The sequence below is a fragment of the Gymnoscopelus braueri genome (assembly GCF_963280865.1).
Source record: "Gymnoscopelus braueri genome assembly, chromosome: 3".
Taxonomy (NCBI): Eukaryota; Metazoa; Chordata; class Actinopteri; order Myctophiformes; family Myctophidae; genus Gymnoscopelus; species Gymnoscopelus braueri.
This window is the reverse complement of record NC_137612.1, coordinates 5,372,273-5,382,854: the sequence shown is the minus strand read 5'-3', so window position 1 is coordinate 5,382,854 and position 10,582 is coordinate 5,372,273. Positions and strand designations below refer to the sequence as shown.

At 43.3% G+C, this 10,582-nt stretch overlaps 1 protein-coding gene across 1 annotated transcript; it reads right to left on the bottom strand.

Annotated features, from left to right (window-relative positions):
* Positions 1-267: 267 nt before the first annotated feature.
* On the bottom strand, positions 268-5,296 carry camk2n1a (calcium/calmodulin dependent protein kinase II inhibitor 1a). The gene is made up of 2 exons (XM_080425277.1): positions 4,678-5,296; positions 268-700 (listed from the first exon to the last, which is right to left on the bottom strand). The coding sequence occupies exons 1-2, from the start codon at positions 4,844-4,846 to the stop codon at positions 627-629; spliced, it is 243 nt and encodes an 80-aa protein (XP_080281403.1). The 5' UTR covers positions 4,847-5,296; the 3' UTR covers positions 268-626.
* Positions 5,297-10,582: the final 5,286 nt, after the last annotated feature.

Here is a 10,582-nt window from a genome sequence, read left to right as displayed (position 1 = left end):
GTTTGTTTGTTTGTTGGACTGATGTAACATACTATGTGCAGGTGTGTGCTTTTATAGTTGTCGGATCATCGTACTCTTTTTTTTTTCTTCTGCATCCTGTCCCTGATATCTGCATTCAAGACAGACAGCTCCCGTCTCCTCCCTCCGATCGAGAAAGAAACCCCCCCCCCCCCTCCCCCATCATCATCCCTTATGTCGTTGCCTTCGTTCTCCCCGTCTTCTTCTGGAATAATGAAGCCCCCTCCGATCGAAGGGTATGTGTGTGTTTGTTTGTTTGTTTGTGTGTGTCTCTGTTTGGGAGTGTGAGGGGGGGAGGAGGGGGATGGGGTCCACCTTGAGGTGGTGGTGGGGGGGTGGGGGGTGCGGGGGGTCCATCACCACCGTAGCCCTCCGTCGTGCCCCTGCCAGGAGGGGGGAGGAGGTGTGGAAGTGCTGCCTGCTGCCACGTGAGAGAAAAGTGCTTTATATACAGTGTCTTTGGATTAAAACTGGTAAATATCGCCATAAAAATCTTCTTCTTTTTTCTTCTTAAAGACTGTCTTTTTGGGGTGGGGGGACGGGATGTTCGGGGGGAGTGTGGGGTGGGGGGGAGGGGGGGGTATTTGAGGCTGGATGGCGTTCGTTCTTTAAGCCTCCGCGGGGGTCTTTGCCTCTCCATTTTTCAGCTCCTCGTCGTCGCCATTCTCGTCCTCGTCCACAACTGTGGATGACAGAGGGGGGGGGGGGGGGGGGGAGTGGAGAGTTAACCATTTAGACCCCTCTACTCTCTCTCAGTGAAAGCAGACCTGAGTTGGCTGTTGGGTTGGGATTTCAACTATTTGGGTTCCTTAACGATTCCCTCTTAACGGTCCGATTCTGTAACGGTTCCTGTTGAAAGGATCCCTGGCTGATAAGCCAAATATGCCTTAATGCATTATAATTGCCCTCCATAACTAGAATGTAAAAATTAAAAACACCTTAAATATTTTATTTATTTTAGAAACAGTTCATCTTTTACTCAAGAGGGACAATGCCCTTCACAAGTTGATGATGTCATTTGTCCAACCAGATCTCACACAACTTAGTCTTCATTGCACGGAGTGTTATTCCGTGCACAGACAACTGGAAAACCCGAAAATCCGTGGATAGCCGCCTCGAATCTCCCCCATTGACTAAACCATTTCGGAGGCGCGCAGTCTCAAGCGAACTGGAGCCACGTGAGGGACCACCGAGTGAGCTAAAGCGAACGAGTTGCCGTCCCGAACGTTGCGACGTTAGCTTGAGCCTACTCAGCGCCGTTTGAGTTATGTACCGATAGGCACAGAATCGTACATTTTGTTGTGGGCACTGCTCTGCTTCCGGGTTGCTCTGCCCACCGGGTGGGATTCGCCGTACATATGCACGTATTTTCGTGTTTTCTAGGCGACTATGCACGGAATGACGTGCACTGGGTCCATGCAATCAATGTATACTAAAATGTGTGAGATCAGGCTGCATTTGTCCATGTTTGGTCCAACCCTATGGAATGTCATCAACCTGCGATGGGTGTTGTCCCCCTTCAGTAAAAGATGAAAAGATTTCTAAAATACATAAAATATTAAAGGTGTTTTATAGAGGGCAATTATAATGTACAGTATTAAGGCATATTTGGCTTAAGAGCCAGGGATCCTTTTAACGATTCCTGTAAGGGTTTCCAAATGTAACCTTAGAAGTCTGTAACCATGAGAGTGTACAAATGGAACCAAATCACACTCTCACGGTGCGTTTTAACAGCGGGCGATCAGCGGGCGATCAGGATAGTATTTTCCGGAAGTGCATTATATGTCTATGAGAGCCGGCGACTACTGGCGATAGGGCGAAGTGGGCGGGGGGGCGATGAAAGATGGATTTTCTTTATCTTTTGGACGATGTCGCCGGCGATCGCCCGAGAGTCGCCCGCTGTTAAAACGTACTGTCAGAGTTATGGTGGTCCTTGAAATTAAAACATTTGAGAACCACCCGTATTGTAATTGTATAGCAGACGTGAAGTCCACGCACCAGCTCTGACAGTGTGATAAAAAACGGTTCCGGAAACGGTTCCAAATGTTGGATCCAGTTCCTTCGATTCCTCCGGTTCCCTGATCCCAACCCTAGATGGCTGTGGCTCTGTACTTTGGTGGTGCACTCTCTTTTATCACCAAATCTCTTCACCGACAAATAGCCGATCTCTACAAGCTCACGACCGTGAGCTTGTAGATCGGCTATTTTTTGGCAAATGTTCCGCCCCGAGAATAGGGATGCTGCTAGGGTTCGGCTTGTTAATGTGGGTGGGTGGGGGGGGGGATGTGTTGTGGGGAAGGAGGCTCGCCTCGATGTGGCGTCTTGCAAATCGACTCACAGCGGGGCATGAGAGCTCAGTGCCATTAGTTCTGCACTGTACCAGCTGAAGTGGCGAGCGTGTGTGTGTGTGTGTGTGTGTGTGTGTGTGTGTGTGTGTGTGTGTGTGTGCTGCGTGGCATGCGCGTGCCCGCCGTGTGTGTGTGACTGAGAGAGCAAGAGTGTGGGTAAACAGAGAAAGTATGTGTGTGTGTGTGTGTGTGTGTGTGTGTGTGTGTGTGTGTGTGTGTGTGTGTGTGTGTGTGTGTGTGTGTGTGTGTGTGTGTGCTGCGTGGCATGCACGTGCACGGCGTGTGACTGAGAGAGCAAGAGTGTGGGAAAACAGAGAAAGTGTGTGTGTGTGTGTGTGTGTGTGTGTGTGTGTGTGTGTGTGTGTGTGTGTGTGTGTGTGTGTGTGTCTGCAATGTACAGTATAACTGTCTTTGAATGTGTTTGTTGCTACAGAGTAACATGCTCAGTGGTAATTTCACTGAATTAGATGTAGCTAAATTAAATGACCACTAAGGATTATACTGTGTGTACTATATAATAGGCTAAGTGCTTGAGGAGAAGCAAGTCTTCTTGCATGTTTGACACGTTTGCCAAATTGCTGTGTGTGTGTGTGTGTGTGTGTGTGTGTGTGTGTGTGTGTGTGTGTGTGTGTGTGTGTGTGTGTGTGTGTGTGTGTGTGTGTGTGTGTGTGTGTATGTGTGTGTGTGTGTGTGTGTGTGTGTGTGTGTGTGTGTGTGTGTGTGTGTGTGTGTGTGTGTGTGTGTGTTTGTGTGTGTGCGCGCACACGTGTCAGTTTGAGCATGTCGTGTCATGAAGTGAGACAAATTCTTTAGTGGAATCTCATGAGTTTCATTGGGCATGCAGAACACACACATTTTTGGAAATTACACCAATTATAGAAACATGTACATTCATTCTGAAAGAGGAGGCATTCAGCAACAACTCTGTGTGGAAGCGTTCGTTCTGGAGGCATTTAAACATCACGCACGCACTGCGCATGGAACTTGTGTTGCAGTGCGAACGACACAATGTGTAAAACACTAACACTATACTAGACAACATGCAGCGAATGGGCTTTTTCTCTGCATCTTAAAGCCATCTTATTATTCCTATAGCCTTCAACACAGAAGGCAGTGTCAAGGTGAAGCTCATGGCTGTGGAGATAGAGATCCTGCGCTGTGTCCATATCTGTGTCCATAATGATCAGCTGTAGTCCTACTGTATGTGTCCATAATGATCAGCTGTAGTCCTACTGTATAATGATCAGTTGTAGTCCTACTGTATGTGTCCATAATGATCAGTTGTAGTCCTACTGTATGTGTCCATAATGATCAGCTGTAGTCCTACTGTATGTGTCCATAATGATCAGTTGTAGTCCTACTGTATGTGTCCATAATGATCAGCTGTAGTCCTACTGTATAATGATCAGTTGTAGTCCTACTGTATGTGTCCATAATGATCAGTTGTAGTCCTACTGTATAATGATCAGTTGTAGTCCTACTGTATGTGTCCATAATGATCAGTTGTAGTCCTACTGTATGTGTCCAAAATGATCAGTTGTAGTCCTACTGTATAATGATCAGTTGTAGTCCTACTGTATGTGTCCATAATGATCAGTTGTAGTCCTACTGTATAATGATCAGTTGTAGTCCTACTGTATGTGTCCATAATGATCAGTTGTAGTCCTACTGTATAATGATCAGTTGTAGTCCTACTGTACTGTATGTGTCCATAATGATCAGCTGTAGGCCTAATGATCAGCTGTAGGCCTACTGTATGTGTCCACAATGATCAGCTGTATGTAGTCCTACTGTATGTGTCCATAATAATCAGTTGTAGTCCTACTGTATGTGTCCATAATGATCAGCTGTATCCTATACTGCAGGGGTCTTCAACAGGGGGTCCGGGACCCCTAGGGGTCCTAAGAGTTACTACAGGGGGGCCGCAAATCTTTGTGTGATATGATGATTTTTCACATCAACCACTTGAACCCTAGCATCCCTTTTCTGAGGAGAAAAAAAAAATAGCAGATCTACAAGCTCACAACGCCTCCCGCTGCAAGGCATGTGAGCTTGCCTTGTAGATCTGCTATTTTTGGCAAAGAGGTTTGGTGTAGAGGGGAAAAAAGAGCAGACCAAGTAAAAAAAAAAAACAGTTTTATCAGCAACACAATTTTATAATAGAGGGGGGTCCCTGCTTCATCTCTCTCTCAGCTATAGGGGGTCCTTGGCCCTGGAAAAACGTTGAAGACCCCTGCTCTACTGTACGTGCGCATTGAAAACATCACCATGCTCACTAATGGGAAAAACGCCTTAATAACGGTATAATTACCCCGTTTGCTCCTGCCGATCTGTCCGAGCTTCGGCGGGCGTTTGTTCTGCGAGCCGTTGAAGAAGTTGTTGGTGTCCTGGAGGCGACAGGTGAAGGAAAGGTGCCCCTCGTCGCCCTCATTTCCATAATGACTCATTTTGTCTTCGTTGAAAGGCAGCACTTCCGACATTTCCAAAGGCGTCTTTATGTCACCAAGCAAGGCGCACGATAAATAAAAACTCTAAATGAATAAAGAGACCTGATCTATAATAAGACGACAGGCTGGTGACTATAGCCTAGATCAGTCTGGTTGGTTGTTGTTATATAAAACAGCACAAGGAATAAAAGAAAAGAAAGGATAAAAACACTGCTGACACGATCTAGAGCCCCGTTCACCTCGACGGCGCGTCTCTCCGTCGAGTCGGTGCGCAACAAAAAAATATAAGACCAAAAAAAAGAAAAAATCAAAAATACAATGTCCTGCAGTTTCCCCGTTCAGCGAAGCTTCGGCAACATTATTCACAATTTCCAATGTTTTTTTTATTTGTATTTTTCTCCCTGTGCGTATTTATTGCTGTGGAAATGGAGGCGCCTACATTTAATACATAGATAGAGGCTACAATAGACCGCGGAGCGCCCGCTGGTTCGGAGCGGCTGGACTGGACTCTCTGGATCTGGACTCTCTCTCTCGATCGTCGCACGTAGGAAACTGTGAGGAAAGAAAATGCAAATGGAGGAGCGATGCAAAACCCGGAGCCCGGAGGGGAGAGCTGCTGGCTGGGAATGAGGATCAGCTGGAGCCTGGTGGTGTGGTGGTTCTGTTCTGGTGCAGGTGCAGTCCGGTCCGGTCCGGTCCAGTCCGGTCCGGTCGGTGTTCTGGTGTGGCGTGTGGTGTTATTTTAAAGGGCTAATGATGCATCGCTCCGATACTGTGGATGCAATCATATTGATATTGCAATGTGTAGCAGCTACACAATTAGTCATTTAAATCGTTTGAAAATGCATGCGTGCGTAATCGGTTAATTGCCTACCCAAATAACTCGTAGAGCGGAATGGGGATTTATTTTTATTTTTTTTTACCATATCACTGTTATTATGCCCATTTTGTATTTTTGGTGTTGTGGAACTACTGAGACCTCGCCAGGGGAGGGCAGTGTTCTCATACATAGAGGGGCCATGGCCTGGTGTGTGGTGGTGTGTGGTGTGTGGTGGTGGCCAGTGGTGGAAAGTAACTAAGTACATTTACTTAAGTACTGTACTTAAGTACAATTTTGAGGTATTTGTACTTTACTTGAGTATTTCCAATTTTCAGTACTTTTACTTCTACTCCACTACATCTCAGAGGCAAATATTGTACTTTTACTCCACTACAATTATTTGAAAACTTTAGTTACTAGTTACTTTTCAGATATAAACTATGATATAATGAAACATACATTAACCACTTTAACCCTATTTTATACCTAGGCTATTTGAAAATAGCCGATCTACAAGCTCACAACGCGTCGCATAGCGACGCGTTGTGAGCTTGTAGATCTGCTATTTTCAAATATTTAGTACTTTTACTTTTGGTACTTTAAGTACATTTTGATGCCAATACTTTTGTACTTTTACTCAAGTAAATTTTGAATTTTGGACTTCTACTTGTAACAGAGTATTTTTATATTGCAGTATTGGTACTTTTACTTAAGTAAAGAATTTAAGTACTTTTTCCACCACTGGTGGTGGCCCCATGGCGCAGTTCCAGTTAGTTCCCACCAGCAGTGATGATTGATCGATTGATTGATTGAATACTTTATTAACAGTTTGCAAAGACAAGCACAGGGAAGTACGGTTCAATACAAGGACTGTTAAGAGGATTTTAAACCCAAGAAAGCACTATGTCGCTTGTTTCCAATTGGGGTCCTTAGTTAAAATGGAAGAAGTACTCACATGTTTTATTTTAAGTAAAAGTATCAATACTGCAATGTAGATATACACTGTTTTTGATTGATTGATTGAATACTTTATTAGCAGTTTGAAAAAAAAGCACAGGAAAGTACAGTTCAATACAAGGTCTGCTAAGAGGATTTTAAACCCAAGAAAGCACTATGGCTTGTTTCCATTGGGGTCCTTTGTACTCAATTCATCTAAACATTTAATGACAGACAAATATACAGCTATACATGTAGAAGTCCTGTATTCAAAATGTACTTGAGTAAAAGTACAAAAGTATCGGCATCAAAATATACTTTAAGTAGCCTGCCAAAAGTAAAAGTACTCATTGTGCAGAATGTCCCATTTCAAGTTCAACATGTATAAAAGAATCTTTTGAAAATAGCCGATCTACAAGCTCACTATGGATCGCATGGCGACCCATTGTGAGTTTGTAGATCTGCTATTTTCAAATGGCTGAAATATATACAGGGCTGAAGTGGTCACTGGTCAGTGTATGTTTTGTAATAATAATCAAAATCTACAAAGTAACTAGTAACTAAAGTTTTCATATAATTGCAGTGGAGTAAAAGTACAATATTTTCCTCTGAGATGCAGTGGGGTAGAAGTAAAAGTACTGAAAATTGTAAATACAGAAGAAAGTAAAAAAGAATACCTAAAAATTGTACTTAAGTACAGTACTTGAGTACATGCACTTAGTTACTTCACACCACTGCGGCCACCAGACATCCATCCTCACATTGTGCTCATCTTTTCAACAGGAGATTATAAAGCTAATCTCTCTCCTATAAACACTATAGTGAATGGAAGACGTGGTGTTGATGCACAAGGTGCTACAGGTTGGTAGCACCTGTAGTATCAGTTCACACTTTGTCACTGTACACAGCTCCAGGGAGGCTTTCCTTTCACTTTCCAAATCTCTCATGAGTGGTGAGGGATTAAGGTGAACCGGGAATTAAGCCGGATTTATACTCATGTTGCTGCCAGTGTCTCGATAAACTGAAAATAGCAGATCTACAACATCTTGCAAGATCTGCACATTTTCGGTGCATGACACGTGGCTGGCTGCAACCAAGTTTAAATCAGGCATTATAGATGCAGTGGTGTAAAGTAACTAAGTGCATGTACTCACAATTTTGAGGTATTTTTTACTTTAGTGGAGTATTTCCAATTTTCAATACTTTTGCTTCTACTCCACTACATCCCTGAGGAAATTATTGTATACTTTTACTCCACTACAATTATTTGAGAATTTTAGTTACTAGTTACATTGTAGATTTGTATTACTAAACATACATTAACCACTTTAAGCTCTATATATATCTCGGCTATTTGAAAACAGCCGATCTACAAGCTCACAACGCGTCGCATCGTGTCGCCTTGTGAGCTTATAGATCTGCTATTTTCAGAAGATTTGTATACATTTTGAAAACTTGAAATGGGACATTGTGCATAAGTATTATGTGATGCCAATACTTTTGTACTTTTACTGAAGTAAATTCTGAATACCAGACTTTCACTTGTAGCAGAGTATTTCTACATATATAATATAATGCAATATTGATACTTTTACTCAAGTAAAACATGCGAGTACTTCTTCCACCCCTGCCCCCAGGGTCCAGTTGCTTCAAGTGAAACACACAGTTTGGTCTTCAGACTCATGTAGGCCTAATACTCGGTCCTACTGCAGAAAACATTTTGTCTATTTTCGGTGGGTGACACTGGCGGACGGAGGAACCTAAATTATGCATTTGCCCCTGCCTGCCTGCGTGGCCTCTTACACATGATAAATTAAAAATAATAATAGCCTGATATTGAAGCTGAAATGACAGATCATGAGAACATTAACTGCACTTCATTGGCACAGAAAATATGCTGTATAGGGAAGAAAGATGTGGCTGTTTGACCTGTAGTGCTCCTCTGTTGTGGTTCATCATTGCCAGAACAAGTAGCCAGTGGTGGAAAGTAACTAAGTACATTTACTTAAGTACTGTACTTAAGTACAATTTTGAGGTATTTGTACTTTACTTGAGTATTTCCAATTTCCATTACTTTTACTTCTACTCCACTACATCTCAGAGGCAAATATTGTACTTTTACTCCACTACAATTATTTGAAAACTTTAGTTACTAGTTACTTTTCAGATATAAATTATGATATAATGAAACATACATTAACCACTTTAGCCCTATTTTATACCTAGGCTATTTGAAAATAGCAGATCTACAAGCTCACAACGCGTCGCATCGCGACGCGTTGTGAGCTTGTAGATCGGCTATTTTCAAATATTTAGTACTTTTACTTTTGGTACTCGAAGTACATTTTGATGCCAATACTTTTGTACTTTTACTCAAGTAAATTTTGAATTCTAGACTTTTACTTGTAACAGAGTATTTTTATATTGCAGTATTGGTACTTTTACTTAAGTAAAGAATTTGAGTACTTTTTCCACCACTGCAAATCCCCCATGCATTCTTCTCACCATTAAAGACTGCTGATCTTCATGTTTACATAAATCTTGTGATGGTCGCTTATTGTGTGATATCAGTTGTGGAATACGTGGATCTTTTTTACAAAGCATCAAGGAGATAAACGTATACAGCGTGGGTGTCAATCTCTCGGCATGAGACTATCATTTCTCACACAAACATATCGGACCAATATCATTTTACAGACAATGGTATGAAAGGTGAGGAAACTATACACCTGCGCCCATGCAGAGCCAACTTCAATATGCCGTCAGGCTATTCACAGAGGAGCTTCCAGTCATGACACCGACCGGCACACCTAGCCCCTTTGGAGCACATGAACTCACGCTCTGAGATGTTATCTGAGGTTCAGTTTTCATGTGAGAACATATCAGTGGTGCTAACTCTTTGGGAGGAAAAGGGAAAGGGAGAAAAGGTTATAGGGCTATACTTTCCCCTTTTCCATTGCCCTTTTCCCCCGCTTGCGCAAACCCAAAGTCTGTCTTGTGCATTTAACCCATCCTAAGCAGTGCTATTGAACAGCGCCCAGGGAGCACTTATAAGGGGTTCAGTGTCTTCTCAAGTTGATGAGAGTATCTCTCTCTCTGTCTCTCCTCTCCTTCTCTCTCTCTTTTCTTTCCCCCCCGACACGGTCAAGGCAGATGGCCGCCCGCCCACCCTAGAGCCTGGGTCTGCCTGATGTTTCTTCCAGTTAAGAGGGAGTTTTTTGTTGCCACTGTCACAAAATTGCTTGCTCAGGGTGGGACTGTCGGGTCTCTGCTCTACATGTAAAGTGTCTTGAGACAACTTGTTGTAATTTGACACTTTAATCAAATTGAATTGAATTGAATTGAAATGCCCTCCGATTCCCAGGTGACTGCTCTGCCTCCTGAGTCACTGCTGCCCCCCTGGGGTGCCCTATACAAATGTTTCACTGGTAGAGATCTTAATTGTTTTCTAATACGAATGATTGAATACTAAAATGTATGTGCGACGAAGGAGGAGCCAGGCCCGGAGGCAACCCACAGTGCCTATAGAGCCTCCTAGTGTCGCCAACACCTGCTGTAACATCTCACCTATAACCTGGCCTGGCATTGGCCGGACTGATAGCGTGGATTCACTCACATACGTTCCAAGTGTGAGTGGATCCGCGTTGCCGGTCTGGCTAGTGCCAGGCTAACCCTAACCCCTAATTAGCACTGTCTGTAACCCCCAAGAGACAGTGGGGGCAGTAGCAATGCCACTTGGGCACAGGCACAGGTAACCTTTCTGATTCTGTGTGTGTACACACACACACACACACACACACACACACACACACACACACACTCCCCCCTCCCCTCTCTGACAGGTATCAAGGTGATGGCTGTCTTTGATGCATTAATTGCTTGGAGAGAGCACTAACAAGCACATAACGAGTTTGACACTAAAATATTTATAAACATATATTTAAAAAAATAGGCTAAAAGTTACCTAGTTTCCCTTTAAGTGAGAGTAAATCTTTGGCATTAAAAGGGCCATT

Excerpts from the sequence above, each read along its gene's own strand:
- camk2n1a (XM_080425277.1), bottom strand. The coding sequence starts at position 4,846 with ATGTCGGAAGTGCTGCCTTTCAACGAAGACAAAATGAGTCATTATGGA. Across the intron at positions 701-4,677 it reads GATCGGCAGGAGCAAACGGG|TTGTGGACGAGGACGAGAAT; the intron begins GTAATTATACCG and ends TGTCATCCACAG.